Below are 24,974 nucleotides of genomic sequence, written 5' to 3' on the forward strand. Positions count from 1 at the left end.
TGATTAGACTTAATGAATCCTGAAATAAAAATATTATATTAGTCTTTTGAATATACGATTACTTTCTTTTGCATCTGCTGGTAGTGTACGCATGATTAATGTTGTGATTATACTGTTATATGAAACAAAAGTAGCAAGCAAAAATTATAATAGACCGAAAATTTGACTGCGTATACCATGGTGTCATACAGAGGGTAGAAATACCAGTAATACGCCAAAATTCTAAAAAACAAGTCACGCGCGAGTTGGTTAAAATAACTACTAAAGCTTTGCATGTAAAAAAACGAAAACCACGCTACATGTTTTATGAAATGCAGACAAAAAAGTCAACACAAATATTCTGCAAACAAATTGTATGGGCGATATATATAATACGATTTCGTCTAGCTAGACTTTCCATTTTAGCAGAGTAAAAGCCAGTATTTACATGTCACATGGAATGCGAGCAAAGCCAAAACGGCTCAGAGGAAAAGTTGTAATGAAGTATCTTCCTATCTTCTGAATAGGAATAGGAATCTGGATAGAAGTATGTGGTAACTTTATAGCAACTATCTCTCTCTCTTCACCTTATAATTTGCCTAGCCATTGGTGGGAGGCTACCTCTTTCCTTTCCTGTTAGTAATCTGTGGCTACCTCTAGTGGTATATGCTCGAAGCACTCTGAAACATAATCAAAACAAGATAAAAACGTCATAAAACATAAAACCTCATTTTATTTACGAATTCATAAAATATTAAATCTTTATATTTCCTTTACATGCTCTTCGAATTTTTACACCACATATTGTGAGTATACTACCCTTATTACATTTTTATCCGTTTTCTTGTTTTGTTGTTTTACACTTGTATTAGCAATTCAACTAACCTAATGGCAGTTGGCAATTGATATAAAATTGGATAAATCATCTTCCAAATTCAAAATATATAGGAAAACTTTACATTTATGTTCAAAATGTTTACTAATAACAGTCGCTATAACGATTACTATCTGGTGAATGATATGGAGGTAGACGATGTATCTTTTGAACCGAGAAAAAAAAGTTGTTGCAGAAAATGTTTAATTATAGGAGCTATCAGGTGAGTGTAAATATGAATATGTTTTAACTAATTACTAATTATCATCCTTTTCAGTTTGTTATGCTTGCTTATACTTGGATTTTTAATAATCTTTGTAGTATTACCGCTAGTCTTTATGAATTCCATCAGTCTGCAAAGAGCATTAATCTTTACCCATTGTAAGTATATTTAAAATTGGATATCGTTTATTAAAATAACCCTTTTTCAGTTGACCTTCCAAGCTCGGAAAAATACTTTGAAACTTACAGACTACCAGGTTATTTAAACAAATATGTGACAGTAAAAGACTTAGACGGCAGAACAAATGTAACGTTGGGTGTATGGCAAATGTTACCTGTACTGTTGGCTTACGAAAGTCTACACAATCCCGAATTTGATTATAAAGAAGCACTATTTAATAGTAACTACAGCGTTTTAATATATTTCCATGGTACCGGTGAATCTAGAAGTGACAGTTCTAGAAAATTTCAATTGCTGCGGTATTACTTCCATGTAATCGCTTTTGACTATAGAAGTAAGTATTTAGTTGAGATTCAGTTACGTGTAAGCTGTCATTTTCACTTTTTTAGGTTATGCAGATTCTACCCAAGGGATTTTATCGGAAAAGGCGGTTGTAAGTGACTGCGTGCAACTGTACCAGTGGTTGAGGAATCGCACGAATTCGCCAATTTATATATGGGGACACTCGTTAGGTGCTGCTCTAGCGACAGAGACTGAAGTCGCTTTGAGAAATTTAAATTACTCTCCAAAGGGACTGGTTTTGGAGTCTGCTTTTACCAATTTACGTGATGAAATGTACGTGCATCCTTATGTAAAGGTAAGGGGAAAAAAATTTATAATATTGGGCTGTGCTATTCTTTTAAAATATCTAGATTTTCGCCTGGTTGCCGTGGTTTGCTGGGACGATTTTGAACCCTTTGCGTGACAACGGGTTTATATTTGACACCGACACGAGGATCAGGAAAGTGTCCTGCCCAGTGATGATTTTACATGCTGAGGATGATTCAATCGTCCCTTACAAATTTGGACGAGAAGTATTTGAGATACGATTTTTTTTAAACGTGTATTTATCGTGTTACTTTCCAGTTGTATAAGATCGCTTCTAACCGATCGGTGGATGCCGCTAATACGACGTTCTACCACCAGTTTGGGAAAGATCTGGGATACAACCACTATTTTATTTATCAGGATCCCTACGTTAAGTATTTTATTATGTAAGCGGGACAAATCGATAAGGTACACTTTGAACATGAACCGTTTTTAGGGATTTCATCGTTGTCGCCGAAAAAAACGAATCTAGGACCGTAGATTCTCCTTAGAAAACATGACTAGCTCCCATCAAAGAAATAAGAGGCTGTGATTTGTCGTGTTAAGATATAGAAAAAAAAAAAAACACCAAAATGTCGTTCTGTTCTGTAATAGATAATATTGTGTGGATTGTTCTATAAATCGTCAGTTAAAAACGTTAAAAGTAACTGTTAATTAAGATAATACAATAAACGATCACGATAAGAGGGATTAAAATCTTTAGATAAAATATTAACTCTAGTGATAATTTATAGAATGTGTCTCGCCTGTTTGGATGCCACGTTTTGCCGAAACGGGTTACCCTGAAACCGGCTTACGACAAAGTGGGTCATTCTAAAAGGACTTTCCTTACACGGCTTTTTCTGAATTTTTCACTAACTTGAATGAAAAACGGCATAAAGGTTCCATTATTTTTTCCCAAAGGAGTTACGCTTAACGGCTCGACTTTTCTTTTTTTTTTTTTTTGTAAAGCCTTGTAGATTCAAAAATTTGCTGATGGGACCAATTATTTTTTTAAAAAATGTAGTTTTCATTTGTTGCAAATTCGTATGCAAAATATTATTTAAAAAAAATTAAAAATAGCTGTTCTGTTGAAAAAAAATTTTTTTTTTTTATAATATTTGTACCGTGTGGAACCAATTTAGGCAGAAGGTGACAAATCCATTTTTAATTAATAATTAGTCACAATAAATATATATTATGCATATTTATATACATAAATAGGAAAAATAAATGACTTTATTTACCAAATTACAAGCTGATTGTGCGTTGTGATAATAAAAAAATTTTAGTTCCCTAGAGCCAGGTCCTAGCCGGATGCACCAGCCCACAACTTTTTTATTTCTCAAGCTAGTATTTTTTTTTTTTTTCTTTTCTGTATTTACTAACATGTACTGGTGCGGCCGATCAGATTCGCCCAAGGCGCGTAATTTATACTTTGAAAAACGTCCCTGCAGATTTAATAATTTCAAGCAAATAATGACCGCAAAATCCGCCTGTTTTTGAGACTTTCACAGAAGCGACAGGAAAAATCCTAAAAATATTCAAAAAATATCCCAAAAAATTGTTATGAAAAATGAAAATGAGGATCACTTTCAGTTTTTCGAAAATTTTGGAAAATCACCCTTATTTAGGGGTTGAAAAGAAAAAAAGTGAACAAATTAAGAATCATCAATAGTTGTAAAACCGCAAATATTTCTACATTAAACCAAACAATTAAAGGGGCAAAAGAATTTCCAAAATTTTTCCGTGATTTTTGACAGACTGTATTTAAGTGAAAAATGGACGTACCGAGAATTAAAAAAAAGTATTTTGAAGCTCTAAGATTCTAGTTTTTAGATCTTTTGGTCGAAAATTTTTAGGACCTACCGTTATCATGCAATTCCAAGAAATAGCGCGACAAAAAATTTTTTTTACATTTTCTCACATTTTTACCTCAAATAACTTTTAAATTGATTAAAAAATATATATTTTTCAAAATATTTTCAAAAAATTTTAGATTTTTTTTTTTTGGAAAACCTTCCGAACATTGAAGGAAACAAAATCCAATTATTTCCAATTCGGCTTTTCTGTCCTATGCTTCTGTCCATCAGCTTTTTTTTTTAATTAAAATTAGTTGATGACCCAAACCAGATTTCGATCGATTTTTGAGACTGTAATTAATTTTTGTGCAGTCTGTAATCACTTAAAAAACAATTTTTTTCAAAACTACCCTTTTTCTTCTGAAAAAAAATTCCGAAGATTTTTCGAAAAAAAAAAAATTTTTCATCAATTTAAATGTTTGCGGTAAAAATGTGAGAACCTCAAAAAATTTTTTTTCCATTTTAATCAAGATTATGGAAGTGTTTAAGCTCAAAAATCGTGACCCTTTAATTTTTTCAAAAATTTGACTGTTTCAAACGAAAACGGATCTAGATACCGAAATTTTCGGTAAAATTGGACGTAAGTGACGCCCTCTATGAGCAACGCTGAAAGTGCACAACGCATCTTATTCGTGGCTTAAAAAAATATAATTTCACAAATTTTCAAGTTCCTAACCTACATATTTTCAGAGTAATCGCAAAAAAACGATTTAAAATTTTAACTTTGAACACCCTGTAGTTCCCAAACTATCAACTTTCGGATAAGGCATGTTTGCGCAAAAGTTACCATTTCACGTGTTGTAATCTTCAGCTTCCGATTTTCCCATTGTTAATGAAACACCCTGTATATATTATCAGACTTGGCGTTGTTATTAAAATAGGAAAGGTCAGTGCACTCCACACTGATCTTCCAACTAAATTCTTTGTTAACCCTGCTTTCTATTCTCAATTTTGGAATGACTTGTCTTATCCGGTCGCCTGAGATTTATTCACGGGTTGACAAAAGAAATAATTTCAAACACCTTTCAAACGCACAAACAAATAAAGGTCAGTTACTTGTTATATAATCCAATAAACTACATGTGCAATTGTAATTATTTTAACTTTCCAATTTATAACGACACCAAAGGAGTTGGTCTCTGTCATTCGAGTGAAACTGTGTTAAAATTTACTGTCGGTCTCGATTTCGATGGCAAAAATTTGACATAAATTTGGATGATTCGTCGAATTGAGATTTTTTCCTGAGAGTATTAGAAACTGGATGTGTACCAATGACGATAATGTGCTGGCAAACAAAAGATTATAAATAAATGTAAAGTATTCAGCTCGCACGCGACTGGCAGCAACCTGCGAGCGTATAGAACTGCAAACACCTGGTGGGCGGGAATTTTAAAAGTAGTGAAACTTTTGAGGAAGCAATAGATTAATACTGGACAGTTTGTCCGTGTTATTATTGTTGAAGTTATGTAACAATCAGCGCAATAGATAGTTGTTGACATAAAACTAAATACAATGCAGGTAATGTATAGTTTATTCTGTAAATACCTAATATATCGACGAATGAAAATGTTTTATCTCGCTCAAAGCATCTTAAATGCTTCTAAATGTTTACATTACCGTGCTCTTTACCTTGATTTAATTTCAGAAACTGCCAATGCGAAACAAATCGAGGAGTTGTTGTGCAAAATGTTTTCTAGGCACCGTTTTGTACATGTGAGTACACCATTAGAGTTATTTCATTGTACACTTACGGAACATATGTTTCAGCTTTATTTTATTGCTGCTCCTCTTCCTAATAATCTTCGTGGTAGTGCCTGTAGTTTTTAAGTACAGCACCGGGATTCAACAGAATCTCATATTCCCTACATGTAAGTTAAAAAGCAGGCGTTACGTTGGGAGCATTTTCAGTAAATCGAACTGATTGCAGGGATCATCCAGGCGGAGAATTACACTAACGTAGAGGCGTTCGGTATAAAGGGAGTTAAAAATTTCTATTTAAACTTAGAGAACGAGGACAATGTGACGCTAGGCATCTGGCACATCCTGCCGTTCGAAATACTCAGCGACGTTATAGACAATAACGATTACAACTATGACGGAATTTTGGAAAATGCAAACTACAATATCCTGCTGTACCTCCACGGGAACGGGGGCGACAGAACCTCCAGCTTGGAGCTGTACGAGATCCTACGGAGGTACTTTCAGATATTCGCGGTGGATTATCGAGGTATTGCCGAAAAGACGTATTTTAACGGATATAAAAACATTTTGTGTTCGTTTAAGGGTACGCCGACTCTTCCAAAGCCAAAATGGGCGAATCCGGCATCGTCGCGGACATCGTACAGCTTTACAAATGGCTGAGGACGAAAAGTAAATCAAAGATTTTCTTCTGGGGCCATTCCTTGGGCACGGGGGTGGCGTCACATGCGATCGCAAACTTGAAACGGGATAATATCAGTTCCCACGGTGTGGTTCTGGAAGCGCCGTTCACTTCCGTCACCGACGTCATGAAAACTCATCCTGTTGTTAAGGTAACACACAACTTGTGCTCGAATCGTGCGTAATTTAATTTATTTCAGGTATTCTCCTTTCTGCCCTGGTTTTCGATAACCATAATAGACCCGATAATTGGAAACGATTTAAACTTCAACGTAAAGGCTTACATTTTGGACGTGGACTGCCCCGTAATGATTTTGCACGCTAAGGACGACGACATAATCTCTTATAATTTTGCGACAGAAGTAATTTGTTTCGATGAGATCGCATCGGTCTAAAATGGTTTTTTTTAGGTCTATAACACTGCCGTGAACAGCAGGAATTACACGTATCAAGGGAACGTCACGTACCACCTTTTCGACGTTCTGAATTACGGTCATATGTACCTTTATAAAGCTCCGGAACTATCCAGCTACGTTGGGTATGGACGTTTCTTTTAGTAAAGGCGCAACGTAAAATTATATTTTTTTTCAGCGATTTCATCGCGGAATGTGATAATTTTGAAAGACAAATCCACAACTAATATTTATTATTGGAATGGAGTGTATACCTAATTATTTTGTAATAGATTTTGCACTGAAATAAAATTTTATGTATACATAGTTATGAAAAATGTTTTTTATTCTAAGTATATCCTAAACACCTAAATCGAGACCAAAAAAATTATTGATAAGCTATAATCGAAAATAAACTGAGAAAATATACAAAAAATTATCCACGTTGGCCACGTTTCTCAAAAACAAAATTTTAACATTTGAAAAGCAATGTAGGGTGGCGTGTATTGGTGGTTGCGTTTTAAACTTAAAAACGTCCACAGTATATAACAGCAATTTTCATAAATAATAGGTAATAATTGTTAATTTGGTTTGCATTAATATACTTTAAATTATATTTAAATAATAATCTTTGTTTTATAATAAAGTTGCCAATAACTGTTAAATTATGAGATTTTGTGAGATTAAAAAATTCAATTTATTAAATCGAGATTTAAAAGTAGGCACTTAAATAAAACTCAAATTATGAAATACAAATTGACAGCTGTCATGTAGACATTTCCTACAAATCTTTCTATTTTGCTACGCTGAACCCCTATAAAACTGCTCCAAAACGTTCTTAATACGTGGAATTATAATTTAACGTAGAGATAAAGGATTTAGGTGGCATTCTGATAAGATATATTTGGCTATCAACTTAAAACTGTCTAGATAGGTAAATTCGTTCGAGTCAAAATCAGAATAACACCATATCGATGAGAGTTGCGTTCATTTGTTTATTATTACTCTGTTTCATTTTAAATTTACCGCCTCGAGGAACTGTTTGGTGTTGGTAGACAATCGACAATCGGGCTGGTCAAATTTTAACATGGCGGGTATCGTAGAGTTGCATTAATCTGTCATGGGCTGTTTTAAGCGTATTTTGTAAATGAAGTCGTTGGATTTTACACCGAAAAAAGTAGACGGAGGTGTAGGGTGTTAGTGTAGTGATGTTAATACAGTTGAAATAAGTTTTTACGTGCATTTTCATTGAAAACAACAAGATGAGGTGAGTTATCGGCTTTTGTGGCACTAGATGTGTATTTTGCGATTTTTACAGTACATTTCTTTTACAAATGTACTTTCATTTGTTTATTTATCTTGACCTTGTCTAGTATAAAGTAATTTAATCGTTTTTTGCCCATCCGTGCTTTGATTTTTACTCATTCAATAATATGTACAGATTTTGTTTAAAAACCAGTTGTTGACGGGCGTTTTTATTGTTTATAAGTAGATCATAATTTTGCGTTACGGGCTATTCTTCCAGAATTTCTTGTTTTCGTGTATTTTTATCGATTTGGAAACATTGGGTGTGTTGAACCCATCCTTAATGACTAAACGAAATTTCCACCCCTATGTTGGTTTCCTATAAGGCTAAATTTTCCCTGTTCCCCTTTGGCCATATCACATTTTCTGCAGTCCCATGCTTACAAAGTAAATTTGATATTTGATCGGGTTACAAAAAGCCAAAAAAACATGTGGTATGTTAATTTCGTTCGCAGATTGTTAGTTTTTTCGAGGCTTCTGAAAGCACATATGGTTTAATGTTTACATTTTCGAAGCGGCTCACAACCGAGCCAACTTTTTGTTCGGAAGCGTAAACAAATTCGACTGGGGAGATGTAAATTGAAGAGTAATTTTAAAATTTGTCTTTGTTACGACTATTTGGGCTATTTCTACCCGCGTTCGTGTTTTCTTAAAGCTATTTTGGTTCGATATTACCCCACCTAGAATACAACAAATAACTGTCGCCAGTCCTGATAACGGGGATTATCGTTATTATCAAATATGATATGATACAAATAAAGGAAATTTTCGAGGTAATACCCAATTTAGATTAAGCGTATATAAAAACAACAAAACTTTTGTATTTTTTTTATTTCAAATTAACGAATAACGTAATTAAAATTTAAAATAAAGGTTGGATTATCTAAAAATGACATTCGATTTGCACAATTGGTTATTACCATGACTCATTCTATTACTGGTGATTCAGGTGATTACTAATAATAACTTCAAACAGTGAAAGCACTTTTCCATGTAAAAGACGTGATGTGATATTCGCTTTTGGATGTAAAATGTAAAAATTGTCCACAGTTTAGGAGAAGTAGGTATTTCTATGAATTGAAGATGAATTTTCTTTTCTAATTTATCACTTTCAGGAATAATGTTGTTACTGCATTCTCAAGAATGATATCTTAAATACAGGGTGTAACACAACCGCGTCCCAAAAATGAAGAAGCGCTTTCACAGTCCAAAAAAAATTTTTTATATATAAAAGGTCTTGAAATTATTGAAAAATTTAAGGGCATTAAATGCGAAACATATTTTTATACGTCGAATGCCATTTTATTCGTGCTTTGTACACAAAATGAGTTTCATTTCAATATCTTGGTACTTCCTGTATCCCAAAACAAAGGCTTCAAACGAAATGTAGAAAATTCTTCATATTTTAGGGATTGAATTTGTTTTGTCAAGACTAAAACATGTTAGGCCACGTCGATATTAAAATACGTAAAATATATGATAAGAAATTATAGCTCTAGCTTGGGTTAAACTTACTTCAGATGGATAATATTCCTCGTAGAGATAAGAACTTATTGAATTAGGCATAAGTGTATCCCAGGCCAATGTCGGTTCAATGTAAAAAATTCTGGCCTGGCCTCTCGGGATTCTCAGGAAACCAAATATTTGCGTTCGATAAATTCATCAAATAGAGACGAACGACAAAACCCGCGTACGTACGTGTAATTTTTTCCGTCCCTTATTACATTAAGACTCCCTTTGTATCATTGAGACTTATAGGAAACCAAATAGTCTTCTTGGCAAAATGTGTGACATTCAAAACAGTGTCAGCTGCAAGTGCGTGGTCGGAAGTAAGCTATTGGAGAGACCAGTTCCATTTGCAACAGGCCCACTTAAAACTAGTTTGGATTTACCGGGTGGACAACAAAAAAAGGAATGGAATACGTGGGCGGAAAAACTGGGCGAGACGGTTCACAAAAATTTTATCCATTTATTTGTCGATATGTCACGTCACTTGAATAGTATAACCCTGTGTCAAATAGTTGGATTCGATTAAAAAAATTAACTTTTTTTGTATATCAGGTAATTACGTAACGTTCCATGATGCCCAATTGAAATCGAACAAAACGCATTGGTGCATTGTCTTAAAATTGACCTAAATTCTCAGTGGGTCGTTTAAAATTTTCGTACTCGACTTCTGAGTATTAATTAGTCATACACAAATGACCCAGAACGAACTTAATTTCTGGGGATTACATAAGTCGCGACCAATCGATTCAAGTCAAAGGGATCGTTGGTGTACCGCTAATTAGGTTAATTAGTCAAAGCAAGGGCGCCTAGATCGGTCGTACTGCATAAAGGTTACATTTTTCACATCTATTAGAATATCGGTGTAAGGAAACTACTGATTTTTTTTTTGTAATTTGACTGTACACGTATTCCATTCCGCTTCCTCTGTCCACTCCGTGCCGGTTCCTCGAAACGAAAAACAACGCGAGCGGCTTTTTAAATTAGAATTCCGCTTCAATCCGAGGAGTCTCGACCCTCCCTTTCCGTTCCCTCATTCGTGTCTTCTTCATTGCCCTTTAAAACTGTGCTCGATGTTGTTTCAGCATCGCCGAAATGAGTTCCACTCAAGAAGTTAGGAGGAGGTACTTTAATCACTAATTCGATGTTATTGTTTAGCTCTTTGTTCTTTTCGTTCGTTGTCCCGTTTCTTTGACTGATTGATTCTGGAGTTGTTGTGGTTTTCTGCGCTTGAAGCACGGTCGACTCGATTGTCGGTTGATTTTATAAGCCAGGAAATGGAGCTGCGAAATGACCATTTCGCGACTTTTTGTTTCGGCAAGCTGAATTTATCACTATAGATGCTAAATATTATGTACAATTACATATTAGTTTCCACAGTCATGAAAATGGGGAGGAAGATTGTTACAGGGTGGTTAATTGTATAATTTTTACGTAAATTCGCGTCTTTTGTTTATAACTTTTTTCCGTTCATTTCCACGAGAAAACAGGAAAGTACTTTTTTTCGTCTTCAAAAGACCTGCAAATCTAGCCCTCGAGCGTCAAAAAATCTTGATTAAATCAAAAGTTACAAACAGAAGAAGTTTATTTATGACTTTTGAATTAAACATTTGAAGAGCACAGGGGAAAAGGGGGAATGTCACTTTTACATGTCTGTTCAGAATAAGCTTTTTAAACTTTACAACTGTGTACATATTTATTATTTAAATATATAAAGTTTTTAATTTCAAAATTACCTTAAAAAATCTACGATTAAAACAATCGTGAAGTAATGTTCGCAAATATTTTATTTTAGTAAAAAAAAAATATGTTGAATTAGTAACAAACTCACAAAATACGACTGAAAACGGTGGTCACAAAAAATTTATTAACATACAACTGAAAATTGGGGAATGTCCAAAGAAAAGGTAGGTCAGTGGTTACAAAACATAAGAATATTCTTACAAATAATTTGCTAGATCTAATCAGTCATTATATTTGTTAGAAAAGGGCAATTGGGTATAATAATCTTATGCTGCAGATGGATATAGACATTCCCCATTTTTTCAAAGTATGTATATATTTGAACTCATTTATTTTTGTGATTATGCTACATTTTTACACAGGAGACTTACTGAATATCAAGTTTGAATTATTCTCTAACAGATGGCACCACTAACTCAATTTGGACTAATTTGTGACGTTCCCCCTTTTTCCCCTGTGCTCTTCATTTATAAACTGCGTTTTGGCATCGCATCCTCTCATTTACAGTTTTTATAGTTTTACAAATTAACTAATTATTAGTCTGGACGATCCCGAACATCTTCCACAATCGCACTGATTTTTTTCAAGGTATATTTCGTAATAGTACATTGAAATCTATAATTTTTTTTAAATTTCAAATTTGCAACCTGGAAATTTTTTTTATTTTTTAGCCTTAGTTGCAAAATGAAATATACGACGCACGCACGTGATATAGTTATATATTATTACATATTCGGAAAGCTTATGAAAAGAGCATTGTTAAAAAAAAATCGTCAAGATTCGTTGAAAAACAACAATCTGTAACTCCGTTGTTTTTCAACGAATCTTGACGATTTTTTTTTAACTTAAAGCTCTTTTCATAAGCTTTCTGAATATGTAATAATATATAACTATATCACGCGCGTGCGTAGTATATTTCATTTTGCACTAAGGCTAAAAAATAAAAAAAAATCCAGGTTGTAAATTTGAAATTAAAAAAAAAATTATAGATTTCAATGTGTTATTATGAAATCTACCATGAAAAAAATCAGTGCCATTGTGGAAGATCCTCGGGATCGTCCAGACTAATATTAGTTAATTTGTTTATAAGGCCATAACTTGTAAACTATTCAACTTACCGATTCCAGATTTCGTGTGAGTTATTAGACAGTGATAAGGAATGAGAGGATGCGATGCCAAAACGTTCTGGTAATAATAACGCAGTTTATAAATGTTTAATTCAAAAGTCATAAATAAACTTCTTCTGTTTATAACTTTTGATCTAATCAATATTTTTTGACGCTCGAGGGCTAGTTTTGTAGGTCTTTTGAAGACGAAAAAAAAGTACTTTACTGTTTTCTCGTGGAAATGAACGGAAAAAAGTTATAAGCGAAAAACGTGAATTTACGTAAAAATTATACAATTAACCAGCCTGTAAACAATCTGTGATAAATTCAGCTTGCGGAAACAAGAAATCGCGTCCAACTCTATATTTCCTGGCCTATTAGTTAAAAATACACAGTCCATACAGGGTATAAGAATAACGTACCTCAAATATTGAAGTAACAGTAACGTTTTTAACTATAAATCATGAGTCTTATTTCTTGTTTTCAAGATCAAGAGCGCTCACAGGTTGGATATATTATTACTACTATTATCTTCTGAGATATTGGCAAAATTAATTTAAATTAGAAATTCTTAGCAATTTATAGGAAAAAAAATCTTAATTTTTGTGTTTTATTGCCCTTGAGATTTATGATACGATATTCTTAAACGCTCTACATATACTGCCGTATGTCTAGAAATTTGAACTGTCAAAATCGATACAAGAAAGACGACCATTCGATATTGAAATGATGTGATATAGGGGACAATGGGGGCTTCAAGCGTAGATAAGCCAACTTCTGTATACGATAGACGCTTGAAGTAGATGTTTATAATATGTATAAGTTGTATGCAATTTTACTTGTTCTGTTTATTCACGTGATGGCATGACTCTTGTCTCCTTTAGTTCGGTCAGTTTAGATTTACCCCGTTTCGCACCTGGTTCAGCAAAGATCTGCGAAACTAGGTCACTATGCATCGGCAGAATGCGATTGCCATTTTGTGTGTGTATGCGAGTGTGACCCATTTTTACGCGTTTTAATGCGACGCCCTTCACATGAAATGTCACAGTTTTGTTAAAAATGGAAAACAATAAAAAAGTTTATAATCTTTTTCATTGGTAGTTCTGCTTTTTTTAATACTAAAAGCATTCTCTGCATGAAAGCCACAGGGTGTTCTGCTTAAGTATTTGGTCACCTTTTTTTTTTTTAATTTATTAATGGATTTTAACTTCGTTCTTACTGAGGATGAGTCAAATAACGCAACAAAATAGTACACTAATTTTCAATCGATAATTTAAAAACGTTTGGTGGTTATTTTTTGAGCAAAACACCCTGTATATTTGCTTATAAATGTCTTATACGTTTTAGTTGTCCAATCGCTAGAAAAATGATGTATTATTGGATGTTGTATAAAAACATCGATTCGTTAAGTGCAAAGGAATGCACAGAGATCCATCTCCATTTTTTTTTCTGCTAGTAGGAAGGAAGTAGATAATTATTCCAGCCACGTTCTACGAGATATAAATAACATTTTTCCGTCGCGCAATCAACTTAAATATTAGCTAGTTAATTCAAACATAATAAAAATATACCACGTATACATACATTTAAATGAGCAAGCAGTATTTAGCAACCGCATCTGCGTGTACTTAAAATACTTGACTTGTTTTGTAAAGCTGTAGAAAGGCTGGTTAAAGTATCGGAAAATTTTGTGTGGCTCCATCTACCCTAATATTTTCGCGTCACTTTGTTGTTATTTTTCTACAAAAAGGAGAAACGCTTGAAATCACGTTTAAAATGGATAATGTGAATATTATCATGACATAAACATAATCAATTAATTCCTTATCTTACATATAACCAGGAGAGATATGTATTTTAGATAAATGAATGTGTATAATCAATATTTTTAATATGTTTCTTGGAAGTGGATTGTTGTGTTCGACTAATTTTGTTTACTTCTGGCAGCTGTAGTCCAGTCACAAGCATTTTGGCTACCAATTTTTTCGGATGGAATGGATTGACGTGAAATTTGAACTGTAGCTAGGGAATACCCCAAGAAACAAAAGTTATATAGTGCCGATGTGTGCTTTTACCCTAGGGGTGGATGCCACTCCTTCTGGAGGGTGGGAATTTTTTTATTTGATATAAATTTAATAAAAAAATATTAAGAATAAATTCAATAAAATTTAAAAAAATAATTATATAATTTTTAAGAAATTTTTCTATAAGAGGTAGGATTTTTTATGAGGGGTAGGTCTTCCATAAGGGTTTTTTGGGTGGCTGAAAAGTTGCAATATATCATAAATCATTTGAAAACCAATAAAAAGTTTATAATTGCAGCATATGCATACCATTAAAACATCTCGAGCTTTCAATAGTATTTTTTTGTTTATTTTATTATAAGGGATGGTTTTTAAGGGTTGCAACTTTGTAATGAGTCGTAAGCTTTCTAATGAATAACAAAAGAAATGCAATACATTGTGCATGTACCAAAAGAATATTTTAAACTTTTTTTTTCTATTTTTTTGCCATGTAAGGGTAGTTTATAAGGATTTTTAAGGGTTCAATAGTAATTAAATTTCATAAATTATATTAAAAAACATGAAAGGAACTTTACCCAACATATTTGAACATGAATTGAACCTTTAAAATACGTAAATCTGCGATTTTCGCTTTTTTTTCGTACAAGGGTACTTTTCACCCCCAAATAGAAAAAAGCACACGTCTAGACAATATAACTTTTGAAGTTTTTTGCTTGTTTGCAAATTTTCAGGAAAATCCATGCTATCCGAAAAAATTGGGAGCTTTTACCTTATTTTTGCCTTCAGTGACTGGACTATATATCTCGAACACCATGTTTGTAGTAATATTTTTCGTTAATCTGTGATGTAGAATGCGTCTTCGAGGTTTGACTAAACTTTTACAGTTTAACCTCATCCTGCATAAAAATAAAGCATGTATCACTTATCATCGGTTTCGATTAATAAATTTTTTTTTATCAGTACAAGGAGAAAGTCTTCCGATCCGAAGCTGGTTAGGTACTGGACACTTGTTCGCTCGTGCAAATATTTTATTGTTATGTAACGAAATAAAAAGCTCAACTAGTAGTGGATTTATGTACCTACTAAATATGTTTCTTCTATAATTCTCCGTTATTTTCATGATAATTGATTTCGATTTTGATACGGAAGCAGATATGCTCTATAGCAAATTGGTTCCACTACAATTTCTGTGGAGCGACGTAGTGGTTTGCGACGCCTCTCACAATCAGATCGAGAAGCCGCAGTCATTCGCAATAACTAACTGGAATGATTTTTTTTATATATATTACATACCCATAAGTGACGTCATATGTGATGCGTTGAGCTTTCATTAATTTGAGCGGTAATGCTGGTCTAAGACCTCTTTTATGCACGCGTTTTTCTCCTCTCAACGCGAAATTGAGAAAAACGCGGTATATTTCTGCTCCATTTTATGCACGCGAATTCTATCAGTTGTCGCCAGTTTCATGCCACACAGTAGTCAGTGAAGTACATGAAAATGGATCCGTGTATATTGTATTTGTGCTATAAAAAAATATGTAATAGAAAACGTAAGAGGCGATGGGCACTACATCCAATTAATAGAAATAGAATTCAATTGCGTCCATTGCATCCATGTCCCGCTTGATCAATAGCTAAACTAAAACTAAAACAAACTGTGTTAAAACTATTCTTGACAGACAGAGCCACTGGACTTGCGACAAAGAGCGCTTTGCATAAAAACGCCGATATACTGTCGTGCTTTTTCGGAACGCGTGTCGCCAAGCGTTCTGTAAAGCCATCGCGACAGAATTGAAAACGCGAGAGCAAATAAACGAGCGTAAAATGCATAAACGTAGTAACTCTATTCAGGGTATCTTGAAACGCGGCGTTTTTGTCAACTCCGCGTTGAGAGGAGAAAAACGCCTGCATAAAAGAGGTCTAATTGTTTCATTCTTTCCGTTGCACGTCGCCAGAATAAATAACTTATTTGCCCAATACCGTGATTATCGTGCGTCCTTGGGTCAAAGTCGACAATTGGATTGTAAATTCAATAGAACTGCGCCCCCGATATATTCCAGCCATTAAGTTTTATGGCGTTAGTCATGAAAAGTTGGGGTGGCAAAGAGGGGTGAGTAATGCGGTGGCCTTGAAGTTCAGCACGACGACGTTTTTTTTTTTTTAAGTAAAGTAAAGTACAAAAATACAACAGTTTCGATGGATAAATCTTTTGTAGTTTTATAAATATAAAGAAAAAACATTAAACAGTTGACTATTTATTAGCATTTATATGAAAATTAAAAGTTGCTCTGTGAAATTGGAGTCCACTATCAAACCTAATACATATACTGTACCGTAGATCAAGCAGTGGTAAAAAATTTTCTTCCCAGTTTTGATTTTCTGTTGAAGAGAATCTTCAACATGTCCTTCAGCTGCTTTGTCGCTCTCTTAACCCCCAAAACGTTTCAAAGTAGTGATGCTTACACCGCAGTCTGCTAAGGAAATAGCTACTCATCTGTGAAATGAACAACCTATAATAGACCAGGAAAATAAGATGAGAAAAGACAATTTCGCGACTTTTTGTTTCGGCAAGTTGAATTTATCAATATAGGTGCTAAATATTATGTACAATAACATATTAGCTTCCACAGTCATGAAAATGGAGGGAAGATTGTTTACAGGGTGGTTAATTGTATAATTTTTACGTAAATTCAAGATTTTTCCGTTCATTTCCACGAGAAAACATTAAAGTACATTTTTTCATCTTCAAAAAACCTACAAAACTAGCCCTCAAGCGTCAAAAAATATTGATTAGATCAAAAGTTAGAAACAGAAGTTTATTTATGACTTGAATTAAACTTTTATAAACTGCGTTATTATTACCAGAATGTTTTGGCATCGCATCCTCTCATTCCTTATCACTGTCAAATAACTCACACGAAATCTGGAATCGGCAAGTTGAATAGCTTACAAGTTATGGCCTTATTAACAAATTAACTAATTATTAGTCTGGACGATCCCGAGCATCTTCCACAATCGCATTGATTTTTTTCATGGTAGATTTCATAATAATACATTGAAATTTATCATTTTCTTTTCTTAAATTTCAAAGCAACCTGGATTTTTTTTTTATTTTTTAGCCTTAGTTGCAAAATGAAATATACGTCGCATGAGCGTGATATAGTTATATATTATTACATATTCGGAAAGTTTATGAAAAGAGCTTTAAGTTAAAAAAAAATCGCCAAGATTCGTTGAAAAACAACGGAGTTACAGACTGTCAAAATTGACGGCCGATTGTTAAACAAATTAGGTTGATAGCGGCAATAAAAATACTGAAACCGGCAACCCGAGTACTTTCCCAGGTAAAAGTATTTTATTTGTGGAGGTATGTTAAGTGCATAAGAAATATCGTCAAAAGTCAGTGGGTCGTTTAATTTTCGGCGAGCCGTGGCGCGGCGGGAGGGTGGGGGAAGCGAACGACAGCGAGTCCGAAGAAAATGACGATGGTGTTCATAGTGACTTCATAGTCCTACGGTTAAATAAGCTAAATTCGCTTGAAAATAATATATTTGACAGTCTGTAACGCCGTTGATTTTCAACGAATCTTGACGATTTTTTTTTTAATTTAAAGCTCATTTCATAAGCTTTCCGAATATTTAATAATATACAGTGTGTCTACTTAAGTTGGAACCATATGGAAAACTTTTTTATTATTGGTTTTATGAAAAAAAGTTATTCTTCATAAAAAGTTCTGCATGGTCTAAGATCTAAAATGCAATCTTCAGTTATCAAAATTTCCCAGTCAAATACGAGGTACATCAGAAATTATGAATTTTGTTCAAGAGTAAAGTACCCTTATTTTTGACAATACAGGAGAGTGTTATAAAGAAAAGTTATTTTGATTTAAAAGTTATTTTCAAATATGCAATTACAGCTTTATCATGAAGATTCGGGTTTTGTGATTATTTACTGTTTACATTATAAATTATTTGTATTATTATTATTATCATTAAATTGCAAGGTTGTTCATAAACATTAATAAATGGAAAAGTTATCATATTTTTAACAGATAAGAAAGATAAATACAAATAATTTATAATGTAAAACGTAAATAATCACAAACCCTGAATCTTCACGCTAAATGGCTGTAATTGCATATTTGAAATTAACTTTTAATTCAAAATAACTTTTCTTTATAACATTCTTCTGTACTGTCAAAAATAAAGGTACTTTACTTTTGAGCAAAATTCATAATTTCTGGTATATCTCGTATATGATTTGGAAATTTTGATAACTGAAGGTTGCATTTTAGATTTTAGACCATGCAGAATTGTTTATGAAGAATAACTTTTTTTCATAAACCCAATAATAAAAAAGTTTTCCATATGGTTCCAACTTAAGTAGACACACTGTATAACTATATCACGCTCGTGCGTCGTATATTTCATTTTGCAACTAAGGCTAAAAAATAAAAAAAATCCAGGATGTAAATTTGAAATTAAAAAAAATAGTAGATTTCAATATATTTTATGAAATCTACCATGAAAAAAATCAGTGAGATTGTGGAAGATTCTCGGGCTAGTTTTGTAGGTCTTTTGAAGAAAGGTACTTTACTGTTTTCTGTGGAAATGAACGGAAAAATGTTATAAGCGAAAAACGTGAATTTACGTAAAAATTGTACAATTAACCAGCCTGTAAACAATCTTCCCCCCATTTCTATGACTGTGGAAACTAATTGTGTTATTGTACATAATATTTAGCATCGATAGTGATAAATTCAGCTTGCCGAAACAAAAAGTCGCGTACAACTCTATATTTCCTAGTCCAGTCACTAGGGTTGCCAGATCTCCGGGTTTTGATGGTACATCTTCGGGCTCCGGGTTAATATGTCATTTCTCCGGGTTTTTTGGAAAAATCGTGATTTCTCCGACACATTTCGAAACATTTCCCACATTTTTCGATTCCGTCCTTTTTTTTAGACATTATTTTTTCGTCCAGGTCTGTCACAAAGTAGATACCAATTTGTTTCCCAGATCCTGAGACATCTCCGGGTCTGTCATGAAATAGATGTGGTAACCTTACCAGCAGTCACCCATGGATGTTGACAATTTATTAATCTCGTAATCAATCCCAAGGCAGGTGAGTTAACTCGACTGCTTTATGATTCGGATTGCTGGGGGACGCGACAATCGTATCTCGCTAGACGTTTGCCATTAAAATTACGCTATCTGTGTGCCTCTGTGGACATCCATACTCCGTCAGAGCTGGGCTGGCAATTCAAGGAATGCTGGAAACGATAAAAAATGCATTACAACTGGAAGTCCCCGTCGAGAACAGGGGAAATAAAAAAGTTGGAAATAGCACTTAAGGAGTAAAAATTGGAGACTCGTTGGAATACCTTGAATATCGCGTTGTGAGAAACTGGGGACGGTAATTTTTTGTAATGCCGTCTGTAATTCGTTTTAATCCTTTCGCTCTATCCGTCTCATTTCATCCTTATGAGTAAATGAGGTGCAAAGTGAAATATTTAAATAAAATCCTACTTGCATTTTGTAGAGTAATAAGCTGATATAATTAATTTAAAAATAAAAGAAACTCCGTATAAAAAACGTTTCAAAACATATTTATAAAATTTTTTTAAAAATTACAGGCATTGTATTATACAAATTTTGGGTATCAGTCATTTTTTAAAGCCAGGAATTAGAGGGCACCGCTTCTATAAAATGTCATCACTTTTTTGCTTCTAGATACTTATATTTGCCTCTTTCATGTTTTTTTTTTGTATTTCTATCTTTTTACGTAGTAGCTGTTTAATGACAATTTATTGATGAATAAATTGACGAAGTTCTTCATGAATTAATTCACGAATTTCTTGGTAAACAGTGTGGTTTTTCACTGCTACAGACTTTGTCAAGTTTTTTGACGCATGAATCAGTTCTGCCAACGAATCAAAGAAGCAAATAAATTTCAAAAGTGTCACCTTTCCACTCATGATTGTAGTGATACAACAGCGGTACCGTTTTGACACATATTATATAAATATTAGTGTTTGTAACAAATCAGTAAAAACAATGCAAAACTAGCACGACGCCACACAATTATTTACATGTTCTAATTCATCAAGAACTTGATGAATAAATTCCTGAAGTTATTTGACAGCAGATTTGGTGCATTACACTTGTCCAATTTCTTGATGAAGCGACTTCATGAATTAATTGATCGATAAATTGTCAATGTAAAACAGCTATAAGAAACTTTGCAAGTTGTACGGAAAATGTTTAAACTTTTAGTTCGAGCTTTGCCCCACAGGATCGATTAAGCGAGGCAATTTAAGGGAAATTGTGTATCCACCCACACACCAAAAGGTCAGCGCAATCCTGCCAGGGAAATTGCTGCTGATTAGCTGATTATACTCGTCGTTCGTCGTGGTATGATAACATTTGGAAGTAAAATTATTTATATATTTTTTGCGTAGTATTATGGAAAGCATACATTTTCACATATTTCCAAAAAAATCACGTACCGTTTGTTGGTAGAACATCGAATACCAACTAGTATGTGTGACTGCGTGTGATTATCGATCGACCTTGGAAACTCGTGCAATTAAAAATTAGCTCAGGTTAAAAATAAGTTTAATAAGTGTTGCATGTGTAACGGTTAAACGAAGTACACTGACCCGATTTTATCGCTTTGGTAGGTAGAAAGGGAAAAACGGATGAGCGATTTCTGATTGTTGAATACGATGACATTTACTTACTTTTATTAAAGAATTTTTTTTGTGAAGGCTGTAAATTAATAACACTTTAAAAAATAGTCTTAATATCCATCAAATTATAATATCAGTGAGAAATGCTAGCATACACATACACATACACTGCAAATTTTGTGTATAACAACGAATCGGCAATGTTGTAGTTGTCTAAAATCGGCGAGCGCGAGATATGGTCTATTTGGCAAGCAGTAGTTGGTTTAGTTGTCGATAAATTATTGATGTTTAAAAATTAATATCGTTTTCGATTAAGTTTTGTTTACAGTCCTTTCACTGTTGGGTAACATGACTGCAGTACGTTCTATTACCGTAAATCGTTATAAAATTACATATTAATTATACTGTCATGATTTTATGACATTTTTTTAAGGTGGTGTTGTATACTTATTGATCTTGTATTATAGTTTGCTTTCTGTTAGTTTCGATAACTTGGAAACACTAATTGAGTATATTTGGAATACTTAAGTTGCTATTAAATGATGGAAATTTTTAACAGTTGAACTAAATCTGTGATTATAAATTTTTCTTTCCTATTTACACAAATATAGTCCAGTCACTGTAGGCGAAAATAAAGTAAAAGCTCCCAATTTTTTCGGATAGCATGGATTTTCCTGAAAATTTGCATACAAGCTCATCTGACCCCCCACTTCAAAAGTTATATTGTCTATTTGGGGGTGAAAACTACCCTTGTTCAAAAAAATGCGAAAATCGCAGATTTACGTATTTTAAAGATTCAATTCATGTTCAAATATGTTGAATAAAGTTCCTTTTATGTTTTTTATTAAATTTAATTACTTTTCAACCCCTAAAAATCCTTAAAAACACCTTCCATGGCCAAAAAAATAGAAAAAAGTTTTTAACAGTTTAAAATAATCTTTTGGTGCTACTCAGTACAAAGTTGCAACCCTTAAAAACCATCTTTTATAATAAAATAAAATATTATTGAAAGCTTGAGATATTTTAATGGTATGCATATGTTGAATTATAAACTTTTTATTGGTTTTCAAAAGATCTATGATATACTGCAACTTTTCAGCCACCCAATAAACCCTTATGGAAGACCTACCCCTCATAAAAAACTCTACCCCTTATAGAAAAATTTCCTAAAAATTATATGTGACTATGATGATATAATTATTTCTTAAAAATTTTATTGAATTTACTCTTATTAATGTTTTTTTATTAAATTTATATCAAATAAAAAAATATATATAAATTATAAATGGATACGTGTGTGTATGTATATTATTAAAATACTTGCTCAAATCAGTTCACAAGTGCTCCAAAATACACAAAGATGGTGACAATTTACCCGCACCGAAAATTTTACCGAAAAAATGCGATTAATTTTTTTACCAAAACTTTTGTAATTTTAAAGTTATAAATTCACTCAAAAAACCATTTTGTAGGGTATTTAAAGCAGTTTAAGTTCTGTGATTTGCAGTTTTTTGAGCTCTTCGTCTTTTAGATTTGTAAGCTAAAAGGGCTCAGGAAAGGCAGTCTTTGGAGCTTAGTTTTGAGCTTCTAACGGTCATAGTTTAGGAAAATTCTGTCCTACAAAAATTTAAAAAAGCAAATTGTTCAGTAAGAAAAAACCTACAATTTTTTATTCTATAATTTTTTCATAACTTTGTTAGTTTTTAAAATATTTTGAAAAAAGGCGATTTATTTTTAAAATTGAAAAATTTTATTCAAAAGTAAATGAATTTTTTTTTTAATTTAGGCTTCCTAAATCGTTCAAATTCCCAGAATCTACTGTTAATACATAAATAAAGTAAATTGCAGAAGGAATACGTCTAATTTTTTTTTTCGTCGTCATTAATTTTAATACTTACCATTTTTTTTCTCAAAAATCAAGACAATCATTTTATTTTGATTGTAACTTCATTAGTTTTAATGCTAACGACTTTTTCCACCACTCAATTTAAAAGTTTTTTCAAGAACTTTAATAGGTGTTATATTAGTTTTCCTCGAAAAACCTTTAATTTTTCCGCTACAGGACGTTGAACTTTTCGATTATAGGTATCTTTGAAATTGACTTCAACTTCTGGTAGTCATAACTCGGGTTCTATACCACCTACAAAAATAAAAAAGCAATCTCTTTGCTATTTAATTACCTTCATATTTGATTATGATCATTTTTTTATAAAACTTAGTTTTTCAGATATTCGCGGAAAATTGTTCAAAAACATGCATTTTTGGGCTAAAAACGAACATGTTTAAGCGCAAATAACTCAAAAAGTACTGACTGTACAAAAAATTCTTATATAACATCATTTTCTTCGTTGAGCGCCAACATCAACCTCGTACCTTACAACGTATACTACGCAAGTGACTCGTATTGAAATTGGTATGAATCTGCTTCTCTCCGTAGCTCTCCGTACGGCGGTTGTCATGGCAACGAGGCAGCCAACGCATGTGTAAACTAAGCAGCAGTCTCATCGTCATCGCACATCGCTTGTCTATCGTGTCGTGTCTAAACAGTTTATACGATACGTTGCCCAATGCCCAGTGCACGGTTATAATGGTTCTTTATTAATATTTGTTTTATATCGATAATTTGTAGAAATGTTTCCTATGCACGAGCCTGTATGTATTTTATTGGAAATGCCATTTTCCAGACCGAAAATTGAGGACAAAAAAGATTTTTTAAATTGCGAAAGACCTGTACCTTCTCTCGATGTGGAAAAAAGGGGGAGGTCAAAAGACAAAGTGTAGATATGTTCGGAAGTTTCGGATTGATTGGTATTCGGAGTGTAAGTGATTGTGTGGATGTGTTTATTTAAAAAAACTTTTTTGTATGCCGTGTTTAATTGCGAGTGTAAAATCGGGCGTGTGGAATAAGGAGGGATTTAACAATACCGCTGAACATCTGTATCTGTACCTATCATTAAGTAATGAGGTTAAGTTGGTCGCTATAAGCTACTCCCTACGTCCAATTTGTCAGAGCCAACTTCGACCACGTTTTTATTTGAACGCTCGTTATTTAATAACAGTTTTTATTATGTGATGTTTACGGCTAATTAATAAATCCGGCAAACAGAGAAATAATGCTTCGTTGTAGACGTGACATATTGGAAAAAAATGCAGGCCGATATCGTTTGTGTAATTTTAATTTATATTTACTGTTGAGCGAGGGACAGGGCCCGAGAACTTATACTTGAAAATATGGGGACACTGGGAACCACGTGACTTGAGATGGATATACAAGTTGGGGAAAGAGTCTATAGATGTCGCAACAAAGATTTTGTAGAATAAATTTTGACAATTGCAATTATGAATCATTTCATGTCATTCATGTTGTTTTTGTTTATTGTTGGTTAGGTTTGGCGAGTGCTGGTGTGTGTTTTATTTGTGTTTTTAGTGTGTTTTATTAGATATTTCATTCACATTTATTTATATAACAATAATGTCTGATCATCATATAATCACATTTTTTTATTAATAAAATGTTTTGTTTTTTTTTTAATAAAAAATGTGATAAGAGGTAGGTAGTTTTTTTTATGGATATCAACACAACGAAAAATTTAAAGTTGCATAATAAATCTCTATTACAAGAATTAATCAAAGATTGGTTTAGTAAAATTATTTACTTGTAATATTTTTTTATTCACCGTGAAAGCTAATACAATATAGAAAGCACTGAAACTCTATAATCATTTTCACTCTTTTTTTTTCAAAATATGTACTGAAATTTGAAATTTTTTCAACAAACATTTTAAAAAGTTACAGTATCAAAATTATTTCTTATTTTAAGTAGGAAGACTATTAGAGCATTTAAAAGTGTCTTTAATGCTTGAGTGATTTTAATGCTTTTTATCAAATGTACTTATTTTCTCATGGTGACAAAAAAAATTATCTACGTGAAAATTATTTTACAAAATCAATTTCTGAGTGATCTGTGTAGGGTGAGATTTGTTATGTAATTTTAAATTTAGCGGCGGCAGAATACCTAAAACAAATATTGAGTAGGTAGGTATATAGTTGTAGAGCGTACAACTAGATGGCGCTTGCATCTTTTAC

The 24,974-nt window shown here is 33.0% G+C and overlaps 3 protein-coding genes across 4 annotated transcripts in view; all 3 read left to right on the forward strand.

Moving 5' to 3' along the window:
• Positions 1-641: 641 nt before the first annotated feature.
• On the forward strand, positions 642-3,137 carry LOC108903783 (monoacylglycerol lipase ABHD12). 2 transcript variants are annotated; one of them, XM_018706077.2, is made up of 8 exons: positions 642-785; positions 969-1,076; positions 1,131-1,234; positions 1,285-1,590; positions 1,646-1,893; positions 1,949-2,110; positions 2,163-2,290; positions 2,341-3,137. In XM_018706077.2, the coding sequence occupies exons 1-8, from the start codon at positions 757-759 to the stop codon at positions 2,393-2,395; spliced, it is 1,140 nt and encodes a 379-aa protein (XP_018561593.1). In that variant the 5' UTR covers positions 642-756; the 3' UTR covers positions 2,396-3,137. The 2 variants fall into 2 exon arrangements, with proteins under 2 accessions (XP_018561593.1, XP_018561594.1); XM_018706078.2 differs by having other exon boundaries at positions 643-785; positions 852-1,076.
• A 1,447-nt stretch (positions 3,138-4,584) lies between these two features.
• Positions 4,585-6,825, forward strand: LOC108903787 (monoacylglycerol lipase ABHD12-like). The gene is made up of 8 exons (XM_018706084.2): positions 4,585-5,263; positions 5,391-5,458; positions 5,513-5,613; positions 5,673-5,972; positions 6,029-6,276; positions 6,325-6,486; positions 6,535-6,662; positions 6,716-6,825. The coding sequence occupies exons 1-8, from the start codon at positions 5,258-5,260 to the stop codon at positions 6,762-6,764; spliced, it is 1,062 nt and encodes a 353-aa protein (XP_018561600.1). The 5' UTR covers positions 4,585-5,257; the 3' UTR covers positions 6,765-6,825.
• Positions 6,826-7,521: 696 nt separating this feature from the next.
• The window catches only part of LOC108903830 (protein enabled), a 29,726-nt gene continuing 12,273 nt past the window's right edge, over positions 7,522-24,974 (forward strand). The window contains exon 1 of the mRNA XM_018706139.1: positions 7,522-7,783. Coding sequence (XP_018561655.1) covers positions 7,779-7,783 — 5 coding nt within the window. The 5' untranslated portion in view covers positions 7,522-7,778. The remainder of the gene's footprint in view (positions 7,784-24,974) is intronic.

This window comes from Anoplophora glabripennis, unplaced genomic scaffold, assembly GCF_000390285.2.
Source record: "Anoplophora glabripennis isolate ALB-LARVAE unplaced genomic scaffold, Agla_2.0 scaffold134, whole genome shotgun sequence".
NCBI classification, from domain to species: Eukaryota; Metazoa; Arthropoda; class Insecta; order Coleoptera; family Cerambycidae; genus Anoplophora; species Anoplophora glabripennis.

Bases quoted from the DNA above. Each gene is read 5' to 3' on its own strand.
- LOC108903783 (XM_018706077.2), top strand. From the start codon at position 757: ATGCTCTTCGAATTTTTACACCACATATT. The intron at 1,894-1,948 runs GTAAGGGGAAAA...TAAAATATCTAG, and splicing joins ACGTGCATCCTTATGTAAAG to ATTTTCGCCTGGTTGCCGTG. The intron at 2,291-2,340 runs GTAAGCGGGACA...AACCGTTTTTAG, and splicing joins TACGTTAAGTATTTTATTAT to GGATTTCATCGTTGTCGCCG.
- LOC108903787 (XM_018706084.2), top strand. The intron at 5,459-5,512 runs GTGAGTACACCA...CATATGTTTCAG, and splicing joins CTAGGCACCGTTTTGTACAT to CTTTATTTTATTGCTGCTCC. The intron at 6,277-6,324 runs GTAACACACAAC...AATTTATTTCAG, and splicing joins AAACTCATCCTGTTGTTAAG to GTATTCTCCTTTCTGCCCTG.